Raw genomic sequence first — 27,091 nt, forward strand, 5'->3', positions numbered from 1 at the left:
CGCCAGCGGCGGGGCGGGGCGAAGCGCAGCGCCCGCCCCTCCCACTTCCGCCGCCGCCGCGAGGGGCCCGCCGGGAAGGCGGTGGGACCCCGCCCTCGCCGGAGGGGGGGTGGGGAGAGGGAGGGGGGGGGAAGGGGTGGGCGGGGGCGCGCGCGCGGCACGCGGGTCTCCGCGCCGCCGCCCCGCCCCGCCCCGCCCCGCCCCGCCCCCCGCCGCCCGCGGTGCCGGCAGCGACGAGGTGGGTACGGTGGGACCGCCGCCCCCCCCCCCCCCATCTCCTCCCCGGGGCGGCGTGAGGGGGCGGCGGCGGCGGCGGGGAGGCCCCTCACGGTCTCCCGCGGCCCCTCGCGGCCCCCCCCGCCGCCTGAGGGAGAGGCGGGGCCGCCCTCAGGCCTAACGGCCGCGCGGGGCACGCGGAGCGGGGGGCGGCCGTGCCGGCCCGGCCTGTCCCGTCCCGTCCGGGAGCGGGGAGGAGCCGTGCGGGGAGCCCCGGGGAGGCGGGCGGCCCAGCCCGGCGGGGAGGGGAGAGGAGAGGAGGGTTGGGGGGTGGTGAAACCCGGGGCGCGGCGGGTCCGCCTCTTTCATTGATGAAATTTAAATTCCTCGGGGTTTGCCTCCCGCCCGCCGGCCCGGGAGTGACTGCTCGGCTGAGGGGCCAGCGCGGCGGGCGGGCTGCTCCCAGCGGGGCCGGGGCCGCCGACTCTCCCGCTTCCCCGCCGCCGCGCAGCTGCTCGACCGCCGGCGGCCAGCCTCCGCAGGGGCGCGGGGAGGCAGCCTGCCCTCCCGGCCTTTCCCTCCCCAGCCTTGGGGTAAAAAAAAAAAAACCCAAACCAATTCAGTTTATATTTATAAGAGCAAAGTATTTATTTTATTAAAGAGCGAAAATGTCGTCTTTTGCGAAAGGTAAGATGATGTGCTTTGTAATTTTTTATTTTTTTTTTAACTCTTCAGCTGTGTATCCATAGATCTCTGCTTTTTTTTTCTTTCTTCTCTCCTTTCCAGCAGCCCGGCAGAGCGCAGGCAGCGGTCGGTGTAGGACCCCGATCCGCAGCCGAGTTGCGATATGCAAGGGCTTCCTCAAAGTGTTATTCGTTATTTGGCAGCAGGGCCTCCGCCGGTGCTGCTCTGCTGGGTTCGCTTACCTCGGTGGATGCGTGGGTCTCGCGCGCGGTACAGGCGCACAGTGAAACCAGGCGGTTGTAGCGGCAGGGCTCCTACCCACGGCTGATGCACAGGCAGGATCTGGAGTATACAGGGGGATCTTGCAAGTTCAAATCTTCCCCCTTCATTAAGAGGTCTGTTAAAATTGGGGGAGAAAGAGCACTGAGGTCGAACGTCTACACTTTTTTTTCAGAGGCTTGAGCGTATTTTGGCGTTTTCTGATCCCTAGTGGCTTCGGCGCTCTCCTTTACTCTCTACATGTGTGAGCGTGTGTGTACGTGGTCTGAGTTTCAGATTCCTTCATTGCAAAACAGGGAACCAGCCCACAAGAGGTCATTTCAGGAAGAAAAATGACTTTGGTGCATTGCTGTGGCAGGTTTTTTTTCCTCCTTCCTGATATTCCTAATGGTGCGCGTGTGCTTTTTGTAATGAAATCCCTTCCTGTAGGTTTCCTTAATATAAATCCATGCAGGCCTATCAACAAATATAATGCTGCCTGTAGAAAGTACACGAGTAGGTCTTTTGCTGTACAAACTTGGATGTTGTGGGAAACCAAGGGCCGTCGCAGGCTTTGGGAAATAGCTGTCGCTCACCCAGTGGATGTCTAGGACTGTGCAACGCCTGCTGTGTAAATGCATCGACTGTCTGCAAATGTCCTGTGGCACCTGGGCAAAATGCAGAGCTGAAGGGGGGGAAGTGTTACAGCCACGTTGCTCAACCGGCTGCTCTGACAGTTATCAAGATAAGCCCCTTCTTGCTGTGAAATACATTACGAATGTACGTAAATACGTACTGAGTTGTTCTTTTTAAATGGAATTGGCTTATCTCATCCTACTGCTGAAGGTAGCCGTCTTGCAGGCGAGTGATATTGTTTGTGAAACTGAAAGCTGGAGAATCCTATGTAAAGATCATAACCAGTTTTTAAAATACGACCAAGGATTTGACAATCCTAAAAGCTTTTTTTAAAAAAAGTATCCACCATTTAAGTGCTCTTATCAAGCCAATAGTACTAAAACATGTTGCCAATGTCAAGTGATATTTTTAGCATGAGGATCAGCTGCTAGACTGAGAAATCCAGCTGTGTCTGACTGTAACACCTAAACTCTTGGTGTGCGCAGCTGGCCGGAACGGCTTCCTGGGTTGCAAACTTCTGAGTTAGCTCAGGCTAACCTGCTCATCCGTTAAGGAGAGAGAGAATGTATAGGTTTCACTTCACGTATGCTTCAGTCCAACATATGTTGACAAATTTTGCCTCTAGTAGGAAAAGAAAAATGTTTGTAAAGGCTGAGTGGGTATGTTCAGTTCTAAAAATCAGACGGAGTAGTATTTATTAGCATTGCGCATTATAGTGTGGGTATTTAAAGAAATTTTTATCCTCGTCAGGGATAAAAATTGCCCTGAACTTTCAGTGGAGTTGGTGGAAGTTAAGGCATTCACTCTGTACCCTCAGCACAGAGTTCAAGGATAGAGTATTGAAAGTTTAGCTGCATGTTTTAACTTACTGGCCGCCCTTCGTGATTTTTATGCAAGTCGTCTGGCTCCAAGGAGATGTAAATAATTTTCTGCTGTAGGTCTTTCTGTATACTTACTTGGATTGCAAAAATAATTACAATTCATAACCCTCAGCCCAAAAGATTCCCAATTTTTTCATGAGAGAGGGGGCTTCTTGCTTGACTGGTCCCACGACTCCCTCCTGTGCTGGGTGCTTGTATACAGAGTACCAAGGCAGCGAAGTTCTCTTCTGAGTGAATTAATGAACAAAACTAATCAATCTTAACGCATTCTCCGCTTTTAATGTAGAGTAAGAGGAGGGACAGCAGAAAGGAAATACGTACAAACCCCTAAGTAAGGGGTCACCACTCTTCTGTTCTTGTGCAGTTTTTCTGAGGACATCTGTCCTTTATTTTGTTTCTGATAGTGTAAGAAGACCTCTTTTTTGTTAGCTTGATCTTATTTATCACGTTTTGTTTTGTCATATGTCAGTTATAAAAGTTATGTATCATAAACCTGCAAATACTCTGCCACATGCAGTAGTTCACGCTGTGAGGGCAGGGGGCAGGTTAGCAGAGAGAGCAGAGCACAAAAGCGTGCTAGAAATAACAGTGGGGGCAGGAGGGTTTGAGTGAAACTCTCCACTTGTCAGACACCACCGCAAACTTGATTAAAGAGCTCTTCTTTCTCTACTACTTGAGGAAGCACTTTCTACTGAAGATGTTAAAATAAGATATCCTGGGTGGTCATTTTTGCAAACCCCAGTGCTTTCTGAAGCCTCAACTATTTAGTCATGCTCTTCTGTTCTGTGCTAATTTCCTGCGTGGGCCGGTCCCCTGAGAGTCTTCCACTACCTTATCCCACCCTTTTCTTCCTTCAGATGAGTGTTCAAGAATACTGATCCCATAAAAGTGGGCTTAGGCTGAAATCTGAGGCATTGGTTGCGAAATAGCTTGGAAGAGGCATTTCTTTTTAAAAATAATTTGGGAGTTTATGGCCGCATGTACCCTTGGAAATCTCTTCCTGCAATTATCCAACATCCCTGCCTCCCATCTGATTTTTAGAGGTGCAGTAACTACTTTTCATTATAGGCTTAGGAAATTTTACTTGCCTGTAGGAAATAACTGCTTTCAGATATGCAGTTGCACTGGCCTTTCTACATCCTCATTGCTGTCAGGGTAAAAAGGGAAATAAACCTTCATCCAGGCTGTTAAAACAGTTGGTTACGGGACAGTTGGTTATGTTAAAGGACTGCAGTTGTCTTTCTACTAGTGGTAGGCTGGGGTGCAGAAATACCAGTTTCTTCCCAAAAGCTCTGAGGGGCAGCAACAAAGGAACAACTAGTACTGAGTTCGTTTATGTTTGGAGCGGATGCACCGATGCTGCTGTTGGGTCTTGCTTTGGGGAGCGTTTAGGGAGTGCTGTAGATCCCCATCCAGTCCAAATCCTGGTGGACATCTCTTAAGATAAATGCTTAAAAGCCTCTGTCTTGCAATGGCATGTTAAAAGCAGAAAAGCTTTGAGTTGCTATTTCTCTTGGCTGCTTAGTTACAGTATTCAAATTCTTACGTATGTGGAACAAATACTTTTCCAGCACCAGGCAAACGCATGTTTTTATGGACTCCAGCCATGTCCTTCCTCTCTCTTTCCCCAAAATAATAACAGTAATAGTACTAAGAGCACTAATAATGCTCTCCCCAAGCAACCGTGCCCTGGCATGTTGAATTTGGAGGAGACTGAGTGGTTGCAGTCGTCGTTAAATGGTCAGCCTAAAGCCTAAATGTTCTCTGTTGCCCATGAAGGGTGCAGCCATCAGCACTGGTAGCTTTGGTGGTCTGGGTTTCGATAAGAAATGTCCCACCTAGCTGGCTGGTCTGCGTGCTTGACACCTCGTGTTTGGAAAAAGCGACAGGTTTGCTTTGCTTCTCTGCGAGGACGTTGGTGATCAAATGTATTTAGCATTTGCTCATTAAGTGATGGAGAATTTATAGTATTATAGAAAACCCAAAAAACTTGGACATCATCACACATTTACTTTTATGATGGCTTTTTCTTTTGATTCGGTTGTGAATTTACTTAATCTCTAAATGCTCTTATCTGGTAGATACAAGTCTTTTGGCTAATATGAGCGAACAAGATTTTCTTACTTACATGGCAGCCTGGGAAAGTTGCTAGCTGGCTCTGCCTTACTTAGCCTCAACGTGTTTAACAGCGCGAATGACGGTCTCTGTTGAATACTTGATGTTTGCAGAGTGTCTTCTGAGATGCGTTGCATCATACTGGGAGGTTCACGTGGTTTACAGGCTGATGAACTGTGAGAAATGGCCACTGTTGTTGCTGTAACAGAAGTCATGTATTACAACACATTGCAGGGAGGATTACAAACATCAGAAAGTATCTCCCAGCAGTTGTTTCTTTGGAAGTTTAAACAGCGTTTCAGTATGCATCAACTCAAAATGTGTGAATGAACAGACAGTACTTGTAGCAGTTCGGTACGAAAGTATTAAGCTGGTATAGACCTCCTCGTTTTTCTGCAGGAGGAAGTGCTTCCTAATGAAGCGCTGTCCGTGTTGTTACATATTTGACCTGGAAAGATACGCCTTACAGGCTGTCAACTATTACCTGGTTTTACTTCTAAATGAAGCATTTGATTAAAAAAAAAACCCTGTTGTTCATTGTACTGCTCATCTTGAGCTGGCGTTTCCCCTGTGTTGCACCACACACAGTATGTGCACTGCAGCACTTGTCTGTCCTTTTTTTTTTTTTTTTTTTTTTTTTTCCTCCCCTACCTGCAAAACAGTGCAGTCAGGAAAATGGCTTCTGTGGGCTTCAAAGCAAGGATTAGATACTGTCACTGAGTCTGAGGCTGTGGAATACTTTGCTTAAAAAAATAAAATAACATCAAAACTGTATTAAAATGAACTGCCTCTGGCTTTCTTAGATGTTCTCAATAGAATAGCCTTTTAGTGCATGTTCTAAATAAGTAAACTTTAAACAGGTTCCTCTTCTAACAGTATTTTCTGGCAGTATCACTCTCTTCACTTGCAAAGTTTCCTCCCTTCCCTTTTTGCACTAGTATTCAGGGTGTTTCTAAAATCCAGCTATATTTGGCAATACATCACTCTCTGTGTTACCGAGAAGTGATTACTTAAGGGATTTGGCAGAAATTAAATTAACTGAGGTCTTTAGAGAACATACTCAGAATGTCTTTTGAGAACGCACCCGCTTTAAATGCTTTCTGTTGGAAAATAAAGTCGTTATCTCCCGTTTCTTTCTGCAATGTGGACTTTACTATATAGAACATGTGTGCATTTACTCTTTTTCACATTTATGGAGCTTATCACTTTCAAAAGCAAAACAAATGCTGAAGTGATAGACAGACTAATTTTCTAGGTTGCTTAGTAACTGAAATGCATGCTGTAGTGTGAAAATACTCATACGATAAAGGAAGGGAATATTTACTGGAACAAACTGAAGATCGTGTGAAAGGGCACTGTATAAATAATTAAAGCATATGTTTTTATTTGCTTGTGTGAACAGAAGGATAACCTCGATCACAATGTTCTACATAAAAGAATTTTTTTTAGTGAAAAGCTTTTTCACACTTTTACTTGCTGAAGTGTGTTGATGTGGTAGGATGTGAATTCTTTGGCTCTCTGGCAAAAAAGTGTACCGCTGTGGATTTTTGGACGCTTCTTGAGATGGATCATTGGTCTTTTGGGACTTTTTTGAGTTTTGAGAGAAGGGTGGTTGTTCTGTGGCCCCAATTTAAGGTCTATTCTCCAAGTTACTAACAACAAAAACTTTAGATACCTGGTGTGCTAGCACAGTAATAAAATTAGACTAGATTATGTGAGTTTATTAATTTTTAAAAGAAAATGGAAGACTAATTGTAGTCTAAGTTAGTTTTCTTCTTTTTCCTTTAACCCATGTTTTTTATTTTTATTTAAGATTTCAGCAAAGCAATGTCTCAAGCTGGTACTTCACAGTTTCAGGAAGTCATTCGACAAGAGCTGGAGTATTCCATGAAAGTAGAACTTGATAAGATACTTGCGACCGCACCTTCAAATGAGCTAGAGGTAAGGAGCATGATGTGGACGCAACTCAAAGCATGAGAAATTAGATGCAGGAAATTGAGGCAAATTTTATACAGGGAGACAAATCACAGAATACCACGATCCTTATTTTTAGGATGTGCTCTCATCCTGTGTGGAAGAGTAGCATGGATACAATGTCAGTAGGAGACTTTCAGTTCCCTATAAACTGGGTGACAGAGTTATTATTAAGTGTTTAATCATCTTTAGTTATTAAAGGTTCTATGTAATCTTTAATGGATTACAGAAAGGAAGGCTAAAGCTGTTATCCTGAAGATTGGGCCAAATTCTAATGGTTGTGATTTTGACTAAAGTAATATTTTTATGTCTTTTAGGTATCCAAGTTGATTTTGTACCTTAAGTTTTAGTGGAGATGAGCTTTTGGTACCTTTTAGAATTTTACTTAAATTTTAGCGTGTCTCTACATCAGTGCTGTTAAAATTACTCTTGTGAATAGGTTGTACTTCAAGTTTGTAGAAATGCTTCTGTGGTTGAATAGGTATGCATTAAATACCAGCATTAACTAATGCATTTCTTCTTTGTAGTACGCTAAAAAGGACCTGGAAGGATTTAAGAAGCTATTTCATAGATTCCTACAAGAAAAGGGACCATCTGTGGACTGGGGGAAGATTCAGAGACCTCCAGAAGATTCTGTAAGTTGCAATGAAGTGACAGTCTGTAGGGAACATAAAACTGATAATTGCTACTTGTAGCAAATGATGTAGTCTCCCATAGAATGGATATAACTGCCATGGTTCTGTAAAATCACATAGGACAACACTTTGGGTTCTAACTGAAAAATAATTATTTATTGACATGTGTTGTATGTGTTCCCGAACATCAGGTCCTGCTTAACATATGTATCGAGTTCTTTGGTGTTATTTTGTTAGATGTTCTTTGAGATGTTCTTTGAGTAGGGGAACAAAATGGGACAGGTGCCATCTTACCATTTGGTACCTTCTCTGGAGTAAATGGTAACTTGTGTTAGAGGGGAAGTAGGTAGGACCCTTGTTGTTCCCTTTTCCCTCCTGCCCGTGGAAGAAGGTTGTGTGTCTCAGATGAGACTGTTTCCAGCAATTCATTCTGCTAAATAATTTGAAAGGGACATATGGCAAGTGGGCTGGGTTATATAGCTCATTTAGCAACTTCTGTAATCTGCAGCAGCTCAGTAAAAGCGAGGAATCTGAAACAAGTAGTTGACTGTGGGGGTTTTTTGAGTGTAATTTTCTAATGTCAGCTATGTTGTTATAACTTATAACCTGCCTCTTGAGCTTCTGCTGAAAAAGCACTAAACATTTTTTTCAGGACTTTTTAGTACTTAAATAAACACTTCCTATTAAACCTAACCTCATTTTATTGATTCATCTGTGGCCCTAGGCTGTCTTTTGACTCTTGCGTAACTAACGGTGTAATGTGCTACGAATTCTTGCTTTTCCCAGTGTAGTGATTTTGGCATATTGCGGGACTTCTGTGTCCTCACGCATTTGTGGTTTCTCTTAGCCTCTCTGTGGTGATTCAATCGAGGCTCTGTTTCCAACTGAAAGGCAGGCTGTCCAGTTACTTCCAGAACAGATGCGGTGCTGCTCTCTAAAGCGTTGGAAGAATGATGCTGTTTTAGAGCAAGTCTAGGGTTTTTCCAAGGTTGAGTGTTTTCTTTTAACTTCAAAAATTTGTGATGTCTCTCTCTTCCGTACTGTAACACTGAATGAAGTGTTGCTTTGGGGAGAAAAATCCACCTTCATTAAAGAGGCCAAGGTGAGAAACTGGAGTTCTAGATAATATGACTTACAAGGAAGGCTGAAGAAAAGAGGGTTGCTTTTAATCTAGAGAGGGTGAGACTCTGGGGAGTGATAAGTCTTTTAAATATGTAAAAAGATAGTTGCAACAATGAAAGGAATAAACTGCTCTCTGGGTCAAGATAAAGCCTGGGATTAAATGACAGCAATTTGATGCGAGTGAATGGGCTGCTTTGTGGCGAGGGAGATCTATTATCTATTTTTAAAGTTTTGCACACCTTCAGCGGAAAAACTTTCAAGTTTTGTAAAAGACTGGAAATTACTGGGTAAGACATTGGGAGCAAATGTCAGACAGGAAGGTTTTAAGACACTGAAATAGACTGATGGGAAATTCCCAGGCAAGGCAAGCTCTTTAAAAAGAGAAGTTTAGACAAAGGTCTAACTTAAGGTCACAGAGGGCTGAAAGGAAGGCAAGATTAGAAAGAGTATCTCTCTTCTTCCTTATGGCCTGCACTGGCTCATTCTCATCTGCATCCCTTAGCTATGTAGCAACTTTTGACCAAAAAGAAAAAAAAAAATCAAACCCAAACCAGAAAGATGCAAAATCGGGTCACTTTGGCTTAGGTGAGATGCATGCATGATCTTGGAGGAAACTTTCCTTCCTAGCATGAACTCCAAATCAAATAATGTCACAGAAGAAAGCTAGGGAAAAATACCAACAAAAAATGTCCTTCCCTCTCTGCTTAAGTTCATAGTAAATATCTCTTGCTTTAGGATTCCTTGGATAAGATGATACTCAGAGACTTCCTGATCTGACAGGAGGTGGGTTGAGCGCGCTGAAAAACTGAGAGCAAACTTAACTTTCTTGAGTATTCTTTTTCTTTTCTTTTTTGCTGACCATAAGTGTTCCATTTTCCTGCCAACCTCAAACCCTGCTTGTATTTATCCTGCCTCCACCACCTTTTTAACGTGTCAGTCATGTAGGGGACATATCGTGGAAAGTGAAAGGTGTCTTACATGAAACATTTTTCAGGTGACCTGCAGTATAACTTCTCCCAAATTATTCTTTGCTGAGCGGTATGAGTTGTGGAATTATTAGATAAAAATTGATTTACTCAAGACCAGAATTCCAGAGTTAACTAATAATTGTTATTATTAGTACAGGTAAAAACAGTAGGCGCTTTTGGAAGGGGTAAACAGTGATAATTTTAGAAGGGCTTCAGAATAAAGACTGCAGTACTGAGTTTTTTGAGACAGGTATCCATCTGTGAATATATGCAGGTTTTCTCTGAGTGCTTTTGTGCAGCTCTAGTTGAGTTTCTTTTCCTAGCTATAAAAACTCATGATGTACTCTCCTCCTGGTCTTGTTAGAACAGCACGGAGGATGGTACACACAAGACTGGTTTAGAAAGTTGGTTGGTAATCTTGCAAGTGATGTGTAATTGCCTGTTCAGACAACCTTGTTTTATGAGGTGGTGGGGTGCTCGGCTGCTTTTGAGAATCTTGCACTACAAGTATCATGGCCTAAAAAGCAACAGCCTACTCTCCCCAATGTGAATTTATTTGCCTGTGATTGTTCTGGAAAATTGGCTTGCTGCTTGATCAGTCCAAAGCACTGAGAATTCTTGCATGTGTAATCTTCAACTGGTACTTATTAGAGCTCAAAGTATGTGTTTACATATATGTGTGCATGTGTGTGTGTGTGTGTATACACATACAGATATACACATGTATGTATATCTATGGAAAAAAATAAAAGCACCCAAAACATGTGCCCAAGTGTGGGGTCATTGATTTTTTTTTTGTTTGTTTATTTTTAACAGCTTAAAAAAAGTTCATGAATAGTTTATTGCATTTATAGGCTTTGTCTTTTAATTTTCTATTTTACGTAAGCTACTTCTGACTTTCAGGTTAGGTCGGAAAGGTATTTCAGGCTTTTGCTCAATGTCATGGGACTGTGCTATGCACGAGCAGAATTTCTGATCAGACTTCCAGGGGTCATCTAATGTGTTATCCATTGTACTTGTTCTTTGAATGTTGTTTTCTTTCCTGAAGCATCTACTGACAAGTAAAGGCTCCTGTCAGTAAATTGAAACAAAAACGATTGTCTTGTAACATTCTTCTGGTTTTCTCTGCAATGGGAGATTTCATCCCTGACCTCCATGTTTTCAGTGTAACAACTAATACTGATGGGCAAGCAAATTGTAAGCTCCAGACAACGTTAACAGAAGATTGAACCCATTTCACCGTATATTGGTAAACTTCTGGCTTGTTTTTTCCTTCCAGATGCTTTGCTTCCATGTGTCCAAAGGCTTACAGTGATAGCTGGCATAGTTAGGACCCATTACTGTTACAGCCTTCAGAGAAGAAAGTGTACTTAGAGTGCTGGTTAACAAGGAGAGGAGGTAAAGAACGTGGACATGGCAAGTGTAATTTAATCCTGTTGATGTAGATTGCAGTGATCTGTTTGTTTGAGTTGGAAGCAATAGCAAAGTCCTGCTGGGAGGCCTCCAAGGGAACTGCAGTGATCAAGTTAACCTCAGAGTAGCGATATAAAACCTCATCTACAATGTAAAGAAAGCATCCGAAGCAATGTGAGTGTGAAAGGAGCTTGTCTATTAGAGGTTTTGTCTATTAATGGTAGAGCTTGTCTATTAGTAGTCAGATTCTTGTCTGCAGCTCAAGTTGTCATCTCAATGAACCATATCATGAAGGAAAAGAATGAATGTCATGCTCTTACTCAAAAGCAAAATGTCTTCCTAATCCACAACTCTGGAAACAGGTTTTAAGGGTTCACTGGGTACTATTTCTAAAACTGTCCCTTGGTGCTGAGTAAATATTTCCTTCTTGTTCTGTAAGTACATACTGACTAATATGGGTGTACTCCTTTCCAGTCTACCCGTGGTGACAGCCCTGATACTCATTTCATCTGTCTGTGACAAACTCTTCCAAACTTCCTTGCAGTAGGAGTATGCTGAGGTCTGTTAGTCAAACTCCCAACGTTGCCTCACGCAAACTGTTCCGAAAATCACTTCTGTGACATTGCAAAACCAAAAGAAGCTAGATATGTCATCTTAGAACAATCCCAAACCACAGTTTTGAGACATGTCTCAAATGAGTAACACTGTAGTAATGCATCTGTAAGTCATGTCATTCCTGCCCATTTTTGTTCCTGAAGTATTTCCTCATCAGCACTTACTTGTCAAGTCCACTGTTCCAAACCCTTAGAGCAAGAGTTGATTTTTATTACTGTGGAGCACTTCTTACACTTGTGTATATGCTGATAGGTGATGAGGTAGTTCTGCATATTAGTGCCTACACATGACTGGAACTGCTAGATGATAGCACTGGCATCCGGCAGTCCTGGTGCTGCAAGGATCCTGCTTGAATTTGAGTTCTTGACATTTGTTCTTCTCTGAATTAAAGACCCTTCAAGATCCAGGGCTTCATTGCCAAGTTGTCATTTCCAATGCCTATGCCAAAAGAAACTGAAATATTTAACAAGACTAAGTTATAAATTTTGTGTTGTAGCTGATGCAACATCCAATGAACTAAATCCTTGATGGAGAGCCTGGATGGAACCATTAACTTCATCAGGATTTTACTCTGAGCTGTATAAGCTAGTTTCAGACGTGACAGTGAAGGCTTAAAAGGGTAGTTGGCACTTTAGCAAAAGCAAATGATTTTGAGGCAGTCTGGCCCCAAACTGAGTGGCAGACTTTCTTGGTTTTGGAGAGCTATCTTGTGAGTGATGCGAGAAGAACGTAGTGAAACTTGAAAGTTGAAATAATTTTTTTGGCTGTTCAGACAGCGTCTGAACATTGTGGGTGTGACTTGCATTCCACCCAGCTAAAGCTCAAACCTAAATGTTTCAAATCCGTTTGCAGTCTGATACAGAAGGGTATTGACGTTAGAGTGGACGGGAAGTGATGGCAGGGAGTAAGGATCTAGTCACATTTCTCTCCTGAACTGTGCCCAGCTCTAAGTATAAATTGCTCTAGATCGTGTTGGGTAGTGAATCGTTAGTTAAGCTTTCTGATGTACCTCCAGTACATTAAAACCAGTGTTTATCACCTCTTTGTTAATGAGAAGAACGGTTGTTTTTAAGGGTGTCTGCCCAGCATGAACACAGCCTTTGCTGTTGACAAAACACAGTGAGATTCTGCTTTTTGCACACTTCTGTTCCTGAAAAGTTGTAGGAACTTTGGAATGAAGTTCCCACATGTGTCCTCTGAGATGGCAGCACTGTGTGGTTTTCTGGGGAGCAATCTTACACTAACAGCATGTAGCTACCCTGACCCTTGAGTATTTCAGTATCAGCCTTTGGGAGGGAAGGGTCTGTGGGTATGTGGATCATAAGGATCAGTGTAGTTACAGAGTAAAAAAAGTGCTTAGTAGTTTGGGCCACCGTCTCTTTAGATACGAACTGAGAGAATGTGTGCATGTGTGTTATTTCTTCTCGGTGTGCACTTGGAATTGGCTATCTGCCGTCGTTTCCTATATTCATGACCCCTTGTGCTGTATCAGCTGTCCCTGCCTTTCTGACAAATCCATGCTGGTAACTTTCAGGATCTTTTACCTTCGATAGTTTGTTCAGATGCATCCTGCAACACTGAAATGCTGTCTCTGTGTCCTGCCTCTCTCATTTATTCTGTGTGTTTCCTTTTGAAAATACAGCAGAATAAATGAACTGTGGATAGAATAAACTAACCATGAACAGATGGTATTCCTGAACGGATATGCATTTGGAATAAGAGAGGGATTGCACTAGATCAAAAAGCTCCAGTTCTGTTTGATTTTTGCATATTAACATTCTGCAAACCTGCTTATATCAAAGATCCTTGCATGGTATGTAGAAGATTGCTAAAGGATTTTCTTGTATGTAGTTCTTTTTAATGGAAAGGAAGGGTAAAAACAGGGAAGGGGATGCATGAGATACAAAGGATTTCGAGTTTTCCTGCGTGAAAGTCATTTTACCTGAAGCTTATAGAATGTGCCTCTGTTATTCTTGTCTAGCCTGGCCATAGCTGTTGTAAGGTAGTGCTTAAGGTCTAAATTCTCTTTGTGAGAGCTTGGCATGACTGGTGAAAATGGTGCAGTTTGCAGATGGAACTGGAATAGTGCAATTCTTTGTATCCTCCGTTTCTCCATCCTCCCCCAGTTTCCACTTAGCAATAAATCAAATGAAAAAAGTCCTGTTCTGTTAAAGGTTCCTTTGACTTGTTCTGTCCTCTGGATCTGCAATGAGTAGATGACCAGATCTGACATGCAAACCTGTTGCTACAGCTCACCTTGAAGCTGTGGTTTTGATCCAGTTATTACTGGTCTCCGTGACCTTCAGATTCTCTCCCTTGCACCTGCTTAATTCCTAATAGCCTCAGAAAATGTTCGTGGCAGTGAGTGTGCCTGGCACTGTAATGCCAGTGCAGCAGCCATCCTGCGCTGGACTGCCTGAGGCAGTAACGTGTGCGAACAGATGAAGTAGTCTTGTTTGCCACACAGCCCTGTTAGGGATTGCTGAAGTCTTCACACAGAAAGCGTGGTGGATGCTGTTTTAATAGATGACTTTCTCATAGATGTAGGCAGTACTGCTGCCCTAGCTTCGGTATGTGTTATTTCAGACGTGCTGATGTGCTCTGTTGCATGAACAGAGACATCTGGGAATGCTAAGGCATCGCTGATACAAGACCAGTCTAGCGTGTGCCTCTTTTCGGTTACAGAACTGCTTGCTGATAACTAATTGCTAGAGCTGTTGTTGCTGCTGTCGTTGTGCAGTGTTTTGCTTAGGTCAGTTGCTTCTGTTTTATGGAGGGCATGCCATGCAGGAACTTCGGGTTTACTGGTGACAAGCTCCATAAACCTCCAGTGTTTAGTGATATTTTCAGGTCAGCTGTAGCTGATTGGCAATCCCTTGAGGCACAGTTACATGAGTGATAAAGTTTTTATTTGTTTGTCATGAAAATTGCCATTACAAGCTTGCCTTTGAGTAGACTTCATAATCTGGCCTTTTTGTCCAACTAAGGAAAGGTACTGTGTGTATAATCTGTTTTCCCACTTCCTCATACCCAAAGCAGCTGACTTTTCTAGTCCTTACTTACTGTCATCTCTGAATATTTCCAAGAGAGCCTTCTCTAGTTCAAAGAGTATGCTTGTGTGTGTACACATAGCACATGCGTATATGATAAGCCCTGTAGGTATATGTTCTGTTTGTTTTCATATATGTTCTGTTTGTTTTCTTTTTTTTTTTTTTTCCTAAATATTAGTGTCCTAGTTCTCTGCATCTCACTTCCTGGAAGAAATGAGCTTCTCAGCTAAGTTATAAATAAAAGAGCTCTGCAGACTTGAAAGCTTTCTCTGTCTTAATTTAGCTGAATAACTCTATTGCCAGTCATAAGTTTCCTGATGAAGGGCTGTAGTGTTCCTCTGTAACATAAAGTGCTTGTGTGGGCAATCTGAAATGGTCCTTTTTGAGATTGGTAGATGTGAGTATTTAGGAAGTGGCTTCGACACGATGTTTACCGAGGTTGCCACAGCTGCCCCAACTTAGTAACCTTCTCATCCTGATACTCTTTCAACAGTTGTTTATGCATGTGGCAGAATTATGTTGGAAAGCAGGACAGATGCAAGTGACAAGTATTAGTAGCTTAGTAACTTTTGGATGACGTGAACACAACTCGGGGCCATGGAGAGCAAGCTCCACTTGCAGAGGAGAAAGAACAGTATTTGAGAATGCCTAGAGAAGTGTAGGCTCCTGCCATTGCTAAATGGAGAAGATCCGGGAGGGATATTTTCCTTCAGACCTCCCAGGTGGATAGGTCCCGTTTCTCACCTTACAGCTAGTCTTCCTTATTAAGCTGCTGTTGTTGATCTGACTTTTGCAGTCGTCCACCTCCCACCACTTCTGGCGTGGGGGAAGGAAGAGTACAAGCCGTGTAGAAATAGTGCAACCACCAGTAGGTTGGGCCTGCTTCTATTCCTCTTCACCCCTTTAAGGAGCAGGAAACATCAAGGCCGGTGCGTTGCGCATCTTTGATGCGGAGAACATGCGACTTCGAAAACAAGCAAATCAACAGCTACTGGTTTGTTTCAAGATGTTTTACATCTTCCCCATGTAACATTACAACTTCATATAAGTCCAGATGTTGCTGTTTATTTACCAAAAGTCTGAGTGCAGTTAAACTTTTTAAAAATGTTTTGTGGGTTGTTTAGACTTTAGGAATGAATCTTCTGCATTAAAAGAGGCACAACAATAGATTGCTGCCTAAACACCCAAACAAACTCATTTTGTAGATCTCCTAGGATGTTGAGCACAAACCCAAATAAAAAAAAAAAACAAAACCAAACTTTTTAAGAGCCTTATCTCAGAGAGGCCTAAGGGCAGATGCTGCAGGAGGAGCTTGTGGTTAGGAACTGGTGCCTGCTGCCCAGGGTGCAGCACTGCGGCACAGGGCAGAGCAGGGTTGGCATGGGGCAGCCCCGGGTGTAGGGCCAGATCCCACCACAGCCCTCCTGGGAGCCGCTGCCAGGCCGTTCCCTTCCAGGGAGGTTAGGCATTCGGGCTGCACCGTGATGGGGCTTTTATCCAGGGACTCAGTCACACCTCAACTGCTCTGGAGCCGTGTTTGGCTGCTCCCAATTTTGCTTACCCTGGATTATGCATCTTTTAAGCTTTTGCTGAAGTAGGACTGTGGAGATGCTTCCAAAATGCTGCTGTTAAATTTAAAATGCGGAGAGGAATGTTTTGATAAAATGTACTGGTGTGACATTTGTGTTACTGGGCATCACTGTCATCTTCTGCGAAGTCTTGTGCCCGAGGCCGGTGGTAGAGTTTTGTACTGGAAAACTGACGGTTTGCTTGGTGTTTTATTTCCTGTTATTTCAGGTCTGGTTTAGGGTCTGTTGCCCCTCTGCCCTGGGACTCCATTCATTTCTAGCTGTCACCTTATCTGTCACCTTCTTCCTTCTTATCAACCTCAGCTGTCTCTTTCCTTACTTATTTCAACCTTCTGTCATCTTTGGATGATGCAATTGGGCAGAATTTATAACCTGGAGGCAGGAAGCTACGCCAGGGTTTGGGGTAAAAAAGGGAGAATGGGAAAAGGCTGCAGTTGGCCAGAGATTGTAACCAGCAAATCTGAGGGAGGCCACGGAGAGAAAAAAGCAAGGCAAAAATGGATGAATATTTCCTTTCTCATCACAATATTTCATACCCGGCCTGTGTTTCTTGGAGTAATATATCACACAATCCTGTTATCTCTAGGCATGGTGTGACTAATTGTGAAGACGTGTTTGTGATTAGAACAGTTGTTTGATTTCTTGATACTGCTAGATAAAGAACCTTTTTGCCTAAAATGAATGCTGTCACATTCACATTTCTCACGTGAGAAAGCTGGAATGGGAAGACTTTACCATATTGCTTCCCTAGCAAAGTGGTCCAACTAAGATACCTTTCAGTAACATATTTGGTCTATAATAGGAATTTGCATAAATTATAACGAGTTGTGAAGTTATCAGTTAAGCCACACATTTAAAGCTGTCAGCCTTTTTAATGAAGGGATCTTGGAGAGCTGTTTTTAACCAGCTAGTTAACAAGGAAGGAGACTGTTTTTAATTCTCAGTTCAAGGGAGCAGAAATCCAGAGCAATAATTTTGATTTAGTATATTTTTTACATGGGTCACTTGAGTAATGCATTATTGTCTAAGCGTTGTGTTTTCATAATCTTATGATACAGTGTCGAAACTGAGACACTGTGAAAATGCTGGGACCCCATGAAACCTTGTTTGCAAACTCTCTCTCTTAGATGTGTGAATCAAATTGTGGTGACGTAGGTAAATTTCTAGGGATCAAAGTTCTGGTTGTCTGAACGTTAGCGTTCAAGTTAAAGCCTTGGCTGGCAAATTTCCACTCCCTTGTCCTTTATTGATCCATGCAAATTTTACTGACAAATCTGTATTCTTGTCGATGACTAAAATGACATGCTGTTTCTATGGCTAGCATTCACTGCAGATTAAATGGGAAATAGCATGCCAACATCACCTACTTTGTTTAATCAGTTCATTTCTTTCTCTAAGGAGAACTAATTATTAGCAGATGACTGCAGCAGTGATTGTGTTACTGCTTGCTGCCTGAGCCATCATAACTCCACGTTCACCTTCTAGCCTGCTGAAAGGTGAAATAAAAACCGTTTAACTACCATGTCTGCGACTGTGACTTAGCTGGAAAGTGGTAGCTTAAATACATAAGATTTTCTTGAATGCGACGATAACTTTACACTTAGGATAGTCTGTGCGTTACTCCTGAAGCCCCTTACCTGTATACGCTGTCTCAGAGTTTTTTGGCATAGGGAACCTCTGCTGCTTTTGAAACGTGGAGAAGTACAGTTAAGTCTGAACTTACTTGGTAGGTAGGAATGCAAGAACTTGGATAAAAGCATGTAGATGGAAATATTTTTCTATCCTCAATGTGTTGGTTAAATCTTCGTATAGGGTCATGAGCGAGTCTGGATGTTACCTTTTCTCCTGGGAACAGTATAGTCTGGGGGTACCTGTATTCCCAGTACCTGCCAGAAACAAGCAGCAAAGTTCCTGGCATTTGTGCAGAATGTAGCTTTAAAAATTGCATTAAAAGAAAGTAATTACTAGGCTTACTTGTCAAGCCTCATCATTTTAGTTGCATATCTTTGTTTTGATGGGTACATACCACAAAACTATCGAAATTTGTCTTGTTCTCCAGTAACACTGCCCACTGAGCCAAAAATTAAGTCACAACATTGACATATATTTTTAATGTTCAACAGCTAGAGTGTTTCAACAAGGAATCTGGTGCTGTTCTTATATTTAATGTTTTCATATTAGTTAAAAATATTTTAGTGAAAAAGTAGGGCTTTCAAGTTAAGTTAATCGCTTGCTTTTTTGGAGTACATATCCTACGCATTGGGAAATTTTTCTAAACGGAATGAGTTTAAGCAGTTGCACTGAGATGTTCCTCCTGGGCCGGTTTCCACTGTTTGAGTAATGAGAGTTTAGTTAGTCATTATGCTGTAACTTGTGGAGTGATCTTATCTTTAAATATATACCATAAGCTTTCCAGATCCTGCGTAGGGCAGAATTTCCCTAATGTGAGGGATCTGCTCTAATCTGCTGCTTGTGGCCTACTGGAATGCTGGAATTGCGCAAACTCTCCTCTCTACCCCTGCACTTCAGAGTAAGAAATACGACTCTGGTTCCAGTGCAATGTGAAATTTCCATTTGAACCCCAGCCTGACTTGCCCAAAGCAAACACAGTTCTGAAAACTACTCTGTATGTATTTGTTTTTGGAAATCAGCTGTGGATATTACACACCCCTTATCAGAACTAAAATCATTTTCTTGCTGCTAGAATACACACGGCACTGAAACACCAAGGCTTTTCATCAAAAGAAAATCTCTAGAAGGGCAGGCTAAAGGATAATTGTATTGATTTTGCTCTAACAGTGTTGGCATGATAATTGTTGTTGCATTGTTACCTTTGTTTCTTTGACTTCAGTGCTTTGGATTAGGAGACAAGCAATGCCTAATGCAAGGCACACTGTCATTACAAGCCTGATTCTGCTCTCCATCACTAGCCTCAAATGTAGCCCATGCTCTGTTTTTAAACCTGTAGGATACAGCTGTCGGCAAGGTAGAAGACTTTCTGCAAGCTGTAATGTGAGCTGGATGAACACATCCTGCAAATAGCAGGATAAGAACTAGGAACTTTTTCTTCCACTTTGTAGCACGCTATTGGGAGAGATGAATTATTATGTTGGACTAGTAGTTGGAATAAAATTTGGTTTAAACCGAGTCAAAGAAACAACCTTTGCCAAGAATGTAATCTCTGACAACCTTAGAGCAAAGTATCAAAAAAAATCTGCTGCGAGTTTAAGTTGCTCAGGGAAGAGAAAGTTTTATGTCCTGCATGCAGAGCCTGTGTCCTTAAATTGTGGTCTGGCTGAAGGGGGACATCTTACTGGGGAAATGAGTTAGATGGCTCACAAGGAGCATCTCCTCCTGCAGGGTAAGAGGAGGGTGATAAGTGGCATAACTGGCTTGACTTCTTCCTTGCTATTGAGTAAGTTTCTTCTACCTGGAAGAGCAGACAGACATTTTTTCCATCTGGATGAAGCTGATTGTGACTAGTGTCACAAAGTGCATAGAACTTCTCAAGAGAAAAGGTTATTATAGTAACAAATCGGGTTGTTTGTATTGTACCAGATCAGGTTATTATAGATTCGTTTTGCAAATGTTCTTTAGTATCATAAATCATATAGACAAGTGTTGGTATTGTTGCCAAATTTTAAGTTTTGAAAGGCTTTAGGAGAAAGCAACTTCCTTCTAAATACCTGACTGCTGGTTTGTTTGTTTGTTTGTTTTTACAGATCCAGCCCTATGAGAAGATAAAGGCCAGAGGACTGCCTGATAACATTGCTTCTGTCTTGAACAAGCTGGTGGTTGTGAAACTAAATGGCGGCTTGGGCACAAGCATGGGTTGTAAAGGCCCAAAAAGTCTTATTGGGGTGCGGAATGAGAACACCTTCTTGGATCTGACAGTTCAGCAGATTGAGGTAACTTTTGATGGGCTTTTCTTTCTATGTTGGAGGAAGCAAGACGCACTGAGCTTCTCCTATGTGACCCTTTAAGAGAGATCACAGTGGAGGCTTGCCAAAAGGAAGAGGAGAAGGAAATGCATCTGGTCACAGTGCTAGTGGTAAAGTGAATTGCTTTGGAAAGAATAGGCATGAAAGGGACGGAGCAATCGGCGATTGAACTCTGTCCACTCCACATGTGTTAGCACAAGTGTAATTCAGCCTGTGCTCACCGACCCGGACAGTGGTGATTGTGTCCAGAAACACAAGGAATCAAATTGTAGAGCTGGCCTGGCATGGCTAACTCCTGGGCTTGTTTCCGACTCCTCCAGGTGCAAGTTTAAGTTTAGCTTTTTAAAAGCTTTTTTTATGTGCATTAGAACAAAGCTCTTCACAGCAGCTCCAAGTTCCTTGTCGAATTAAAACTCTCATGCTGGAAGTGATTGCTGGCATTTTCCTCTAAAGAAAGAAAAACAAAAGAAAATAACAGCTGCTGGTGTTGAGAGAGGACATTTCAGCTTATGTTTTTAATGCCGAATATTCCTCTTACAGCAGATAATTAAGATAGTCGTTAGAGTAGGAAAGTGGGTGTGCCTGTTCCATAGTTTCTGGAGCTTCAACAATCTTTGCCTCAGTGTGGTGTTTGTGTGGAGTGAGTCTCCCATGTATGTTAGACAGTTCTATAGCAGACTTAAATTTATATCCAACTAATGCAGTCCTAATCCTTGGTGTTGCGGGGGCTTTCTCAAAAGGGTCATTGTGGAAGACTCCGACTCCACCAGAGGGTAGTGATCCCAAACACTCCCCAGCAGACGAGGGCGATCTGATACGCAAAGCTTAAAACTCACTGAAGTATCTTTTTTTTTCTGCACGCTCTATTTTTGTGGGACGCTGTCATGTTTTCTGGTTTTTTGCCTTTGCTGTGCTGTGCACATGGAAATGCTCTTGTTTATTTCAGTTCCATTCTACAGATTTCCAAATAATTAACATGATGACATTTCATTCATTACGTACTCTTGATACTATTGTCCATCTCGTAGCCTGCCAAGAAGGCTCAAAAGTGCTTACTGTGCAGGGAAGGGTTTGAAAGTTCACCCTGACAGACTTCAATAATTTGAGGGAAAACATGTCTTTTGTAATCAACAGTAGCCTAAAATTTAAAATAGTCATTTTGTGGTGTCATGCTTTTCAAATTTTAAATCTTGATGCAGATTTAAAAACAAAGGTTAATCAGACATTAATTAATGTGAGCTTCATCTTTACTACTTACAAGGATTTGTTTTCCTTTACCTGATTTATTATCCTTTCTGTCAGGATAAGCTCATCTATCTTATCTCATGCGTTTATTATTTCCAGTCTGTTTTATCTAACATCTTTCTCCCAAAATCTTAGGTGTCAGGAGTTAAAGCTAATAATACATGCTGAATTTACCATTTCTTTCCCATCTCAGCATTTAAACAAATCCTACAACACTGATGTTCCTCTTGTTCTCATGAATTCGTTCAACACTGATGACGACACAAAGAAAATCTTGCAGAAATACAGTCACAGCCGTGTGAAGATATATACTTTTAATCAAAGCAGGTATCAAAAAACTTCTCCGCTTGGGGTGCAAGGAAAAACTAGCTTGCATTTCGCCATATGCCAAATGGTGTGGGTTTTTAGTCTGAGATGCTGAGGTAGCAATAGTGTCTTCTGTACCCATGTTCAGTCTCTATTTTGGGCCTCTTTGAAAGACTGGAACATCAGGGTGTTAAGCAGAGTCAAAGGCAATGTATTAAAATTAGGGAGAGGGGTGTGGGGGGGACACAATTTCTCAGAAACGTGTGAATAATGGTGTACTGGATGCTGGCCACTTGATTCCTGGATTTGCTTTTAGGCTAGCTGGGCTCTGGAGGGAGACAGAACATGGCTTCCTTATCAAGAACGAACTCTTAACATCTTGGCTGATGATGTCAGAAGCATGCTTGGCATGCTCTGAACCTGCGTGTCAGAGGAAAGCTGTTTTACAGCATGGTCGGAGAACTGTGGCTTTGAAGTCTTGAATGAGAGATTGCATTCTGCAGCTTCTCAGTGATAGCTCAGCATTTGGATGGGCCTTTCTATTCAGAGTACTTACACTAACCTAGAAAGCGTATCTTCAAAAGCTGTATGAAAAAGCCCATGTAGTTGCACCTTTACTGTTGTATTTTGTTTTTTCTTTATGCTAGTCCGACATTGGTGAGAACTTAACAAAACCCATTGTCTTCCCAGGTATCCTAGAATTAACAAGGAGACTCTGCTGCCAATAGCCAAGGATGTATCTTACTCAGGAGAGAACACGGAGTGCTGGTATCCCCCAGGCCATGGAGATATCTACGCCAGTTTCTATAACTCTGGTCTGCTGGATAACCTTATCGGAGAGGGGAAGGAATATATTTTTGTATCCAATATAGATAACTTGGGTGCCACTGTGGACCTTTACATTCTTAATCATCTTATGAACCCACCCAATGGAAAACGCTGTGAATTTGTCATGGAAGTCACAAACAAAACCAGGGCGGATGTGAAGGTAAAGGGAGAGAGTTGTGCAAGTCCGTCCGAATGCCTGGCATGTTGGTGAAAATCTCAGTCACTTGTCTCTTCTGTATGCATGAATTCAGACATACATTAAATCTTCTTATAGCTATTTCAGGCACCATTTAACACATCAGCTGCGATCTAATTTGAAATGCACAAAATCAGCAAGTTTATGAAGTTCTAATTCATGGAACAAATTGGATCTAGGTTCTGGGCAACAGCAGACAAGGACAGCCTGGACTTGACCCATTACTGAAAACACAAGTGATTTCTGCAGGGTGCAGGTCACAACCTCCATACCTTCTCCAAACTGTCACTTACGCAGGGGAGGAGTTTGGGGATGGTAAAAGTAGAGCACTGAGGGGTGGGATACAGCAGTTGTATCTCTACTGACTGAAAACTGCCTAAGCTACTTACCCAGCTGTCAAGGTGTGCATTGCACACCGCCGCGTGGCGTGGCTGCCAGTCTGCTCCTGCCCTAACTGCTTGACTTTATATAAAGTCCAGGTTTGACAACTTGTCAGATGTTTATGGTATGTATCAAACACTTCTAGCATGCAGTAATTTGTCCCGTAACTGTACTTCGCCTCTATTCTTTAACATATGAGGATGAGGAGGAAACGTGATTTTCTCTGTATTCATCAGATACTAAGAAAGCTCTGACTTGGTCCTATAAAACCACAGAAATGCACTGTAAGAATACAGTTCAGGTTACTGAAGGACCACTTGTTTCTCCAGTAAGTGCGTGCCACGTATACAGGACTATCAGATTTAATTTAGATTTTGCTCTGTAATCTAGCAAAGTGACTGCTGAAGGTGACTTTTGACAACAGCAGCACTTGCAAAAGATTCTCAGCAACTTTCGTTACAAGAATTAACTGTCTTGGAGTGCTGAAACATGATCGTTTGACAGTTCTGACTGTACTTTAAACATACTCTATAATTAGTAACCTGGTAGCTGAACACAAGCAACATGTTTTCACAGAGGTTCAACTTTAAATGCCAACAAAACAGTGTGTCTGTTTGGGGTGAGGGGAGGGTTTCTCCGGCATCTCATGAACAGGACTTAAAACTTCTTTGACCCTCGCAGGGTGGCACGCTTACGCAATACGAAAACAAGCTGAGGCTGGTGGAGATAGCTCAAGTCCCAAAAGCACATGTGGATGAATTCAAGTCCGTGTCAAAATTCAAAATATTCAACACCAACAATTTGTGGATTGCTCTGTCTGCGATTAAAAGGCTGCAAGAGAAAAACGCTATTGACATGGAGATCATTGTTAACCCAAAGGTAATCAGCTAGGAAGATTTTAGAGGAAACGGACTCAAAAGAACTGTTCGTTTCTAGGTAACTAAAAGGACTGCCGCCTTCAAAAAGGAGCCAGTCTGTCGGTAAATGCAGAGCTCTGACTTAGGCTCCTCTAGTTCTGAGTGCCGTTACCTGCTGGTCGTGTTTACGTCAGTTTTCTCTTCCAGACTCTGGATGGAGGCTTGAATGTTATCCAGTTGGAGACTGCAGTTGGTGCTGCTATTAAGAGTTTTGAGAACTCTCTGGGGATAAACGTACCTCGTAGTCGTTTTCTGCCTGTTAAGACCACGTCAGATCTCTTGCTTGTGATGTCTAATTTGTATAGCCTTAATGCTGGATCTCTAACGATGAGCGAGAAGCGTGAATTTCCAACAGTGCCTCTTGTCAAACTGGGAAGTTCTTTCACAAAGGTAAACTCCTATAATTACACTTTGGTTTTATCTCTTCGAATAAAGATACAGTCCGCAGCAATAAATCAGTTAAAAGTGAGGTTTACTTTACTTACCTCTGCCCACCTGGGCATCCCCTTTTGCTCTTTGTAAAGAGTTGTTAGGCTGTTAGAATACAAACTACTCAACACGTGTGCGTAATGTCATACTGCGGTTCGGTGATCCTTTACCCCGTCAGTCGAGGAGACAGAAGGGTGAATTGGGTTGTGTCTGGGTTCTCCAGAGTTTGTCCAACTGTGGTGGGACACTGCCCTCACTGCTTCTCATAGTGATCTCCGACAGAAACGACAATACCGTGTTGCTTTCAAAGTACCAACTTTTACTGTATCAGATATAGATTCCAGAAAGATCCCTGAAAGGAGTTTTCAGGAAGCTCCCACACTTGTCTTAATCCACAGATGGATTTAAACTGTCTCTATTCTTTCCTCTCTCCAAAAGGTTCAAGATTACCTGCGGAGGTTTGAAAGTATTCCAGATATGCTGGAGCTGGATCATCTCACGGTTTCAGGTGATGTTACATTCGGGAAGAATGTCTCATTAAAGGTGAGTGTGTAATTGGTATGCTCCTGCAATAAACATGACTGATCTCTGCTCCTCGGTAATCGATCCTGCCTAAGTCAGTGCCTTTACGCACAGTCCGTGGAAGCACTCCTGGGCATTAAGTAACTGGCCCAAGGGTTGCGGAGGCCAAGACTGAACAGTGACCCTTGCGGATGAGCGCCAGGTGTTACGGGTGTAGCTGCTTCTCTGTATAGTCCCAGGGAGAGCCGAGGTTTGTCTGCGAACCTCGAGACCGCCCCAGACCTCATGACTCTGTGTTCAAAACAATGCTCACATCTTTGTCCTTTAGCTCTACGTGGCACGTACCACCTCACCTCCAGAGCTGGCTTTACAGCCACAGGCCCCTTCTTATCCATTTGGGCTTCTTGATTTATTAGTACGTGTTGGAGCTGAGCAAGTGAGTGGATCATCTCTCAAATTCTTCCTCAGGATCTGGCCAATCCTAGCAGAACATTGACATGGTCCTGTAACAGTCTGGGCCAGTTTAGCAAGGTGGGGCTGCAACAACCAGCGCTGGAACCGCCTTAGGCTGTTACCAGACCGCACGCTCACACGCGTGTCTCTGTTCCCAGCTCTTCCTGTGTGTTTGCCTCACAGCTATAATGGTGAGCTGGGCCATGACACACTGATGTGGGTAGCATTTTTGCACCTAAAAGCAAGCAGACATGATAAAAGCACTTAGAGCAAGCATTATCTTCAAAGAAGGCATCAGCTCTACTTGTGAGCTGATAGTATCTAATATGCTGGTAATTACAGCGTTGCCAATATTGCTTGTTTAAAATCTTTGTTGTGGGGGGAAAAAAAAGGCTACGCAGAAACAATACAACTAAATGCAGCCAGGATCTGGCTGTGTTACAGCTGACACCTAACTGGTCCTCCAAACAGCCCTACTCTAGCTCATTCCGAGTCAACAGGTAATACAAAGTTCCTCATCACTTGTTTTCTCTTCTGTGAATCCAGGGAACAGTTATCATCATTGCAAATCACGGCGACAGAATCGACATCCCAGCTGGAGCTCTACTAGAGAACAAAATCGTATCTGGCAATCTTCGGATCCTGGACCACTGAGGCAGTGAAAGGGCACGGTCGGTTCTGTAGACCGCTGTGCTAAACCAGCCCGGTAATGGAAGAACCTCTTAAGCATTAGAAATATAAGTACACAGAGGGCCTATGCTTTGTCATCTTCACAGTACCCTGCAGTATTAATTTAAAATTAATTTCTCTTGCTTATCTTTTTAAGCAGACACATAGCGCAATGGATGTGCGTAAGTAATGCTTCAGTCCTTAAAGAGATTCTGTAACTCAGTTAATATAACCTTGAAGTGCAATACTGTTTGTCTTGAGGTAAGATGGACAGATCTTCTTTGATAAGAAGTTGAGAGGCTTGCCTCTAACATTTGGTAGTTTTGAATTGCTTGTAACTGCAGAAATAAAGCTGTGAAGCAATACATGTGGGACAAGACGGTTAGCTACTCATGTGACTTTTTATGAAGTGTAAGTGGCAGACACAGTTGAAAACCAAAAGTTTCACTACTGCTAAATGGGCTGTCAAAAACTCTGTATTTCATGTGCTCACAAACATCCCGACCTGTAGCCCTCTTTACCCCCCCCGCCAAACTACAAGCGGGACGTCCTACCCCCATTGTATGTCAAGACACTGGGGTAAGGCTGTCAATACCTCCATTTCCATGTTGTGAGAGAGGGAATCGCTGATGTTCCAAACTCACCCAAAGACTCTAATACTTGAGAAAAATGCCTCGGTATCCACGTGTGGTGTTTGCTTTTTCACATCCCATTTAAGACTGGATCTCCTGTTAATATCTTAATCCTTGATCTGCCCTCTTTTTTTTTTTTTTCAATAAATGGATCACGTTGACTACACCCATGTTCATATTGTCACAGCCATGTATGTTAATTTATCTTCTCTTGAGTCATTTCTAAATTTGTACAGGAATTGAAATCCCTGTCCTGATCACTATTGATTTCTTAATGTTTCTCTTGTATTTACATGCAGACAACTTTATTTTATAAGCTTAGTATAACACTGGTATGTATCATTAAAGAAGTTGGTCTTTAAAAACAACTGTGATTTTATAGCTTTATTTTGACTGACAATTAATGACAACTGTTA

General features: G+C 42.6%; 1 protein-coding gene across 2 annotated transcripts; it reads left to right on the forward strand.

Moving 5' to 3' along the window:
* Window positions 1–157: 157 nt before the first annotated feature.
* On the forward strand, window positions 158–27,043 carry UGP2 (UDP-glucose pyrophosphorylase 2). Of its 2 annotated transcripts, none has more exons than XM_075147614.1 (10): window positions 158–238; window positions 6,604–6,731; window positions 7,292–7,399; window positions 19,879–20,064; window positions 21,536–21,669; window positions 22,339–22,636; window positions 23,735–23,932; window positions 24,118–24,360; window positions 24,838–24,942; window positions 25,921–27,043. In XM_075147614.1, the coding sequence occupies exons 2-10, from the start codon at window positions 6,618–6,620 to the stop codon at window positions 26,026–26,028; spliced, it is 1,494 nt and encodes a 497-aa protein (XP_075003715.1). In that variant the 5' UTR covers window positions 158–238; window positions 6,604–6,617; the 3' UTR covers window positions 26,029–27,043. The 2 variants fall into 2 exon arrangements, with proteins under 2 accessions (XP_075003715.1, XP_075003714.1); XM_075147613.1 differs by lacking the exon at window positions 158–238 and adding an exon at window positions 522–903.
* Window positions 27,044–27,091: the final 48 nt, after the last annotated feature.

The sequence above is a fragment of the Calonectris borealis genome, chromosome 3 (genome assembly GCF_964195595.1).
Source record: "Calonectris borealis chromosome 3, bCalBor7.hap1.2, whole genome shotgun sequence".
Taxonomy (NCBI): domain Eukaryota; kingdom Metazoa; phylum Chordata; class Aves; order Procellariiformes; family Procellariidae; genus Calonectris; species Calonectris borealis.

Excerpts from the sequence above, each read along its gene's own strand:
- UGP2 (XM_075147613.1), top strand. Across the intron at positions 20,065-21,535 it reads TGACAGTTCAGCAGATTGAG|CATTTAAACAAATCCTACAA; the intron begins GTAACTTTTGAT and ends TTCCCATCTCAG. Across the intron at positions 22,637-23,734 it reads AAACCAGGGCGGATGTGAAG|GGTGGCACGCTTACGCAATA; the intron begins GTAAAGGGAGAG and ends TGACCCTCGCAG.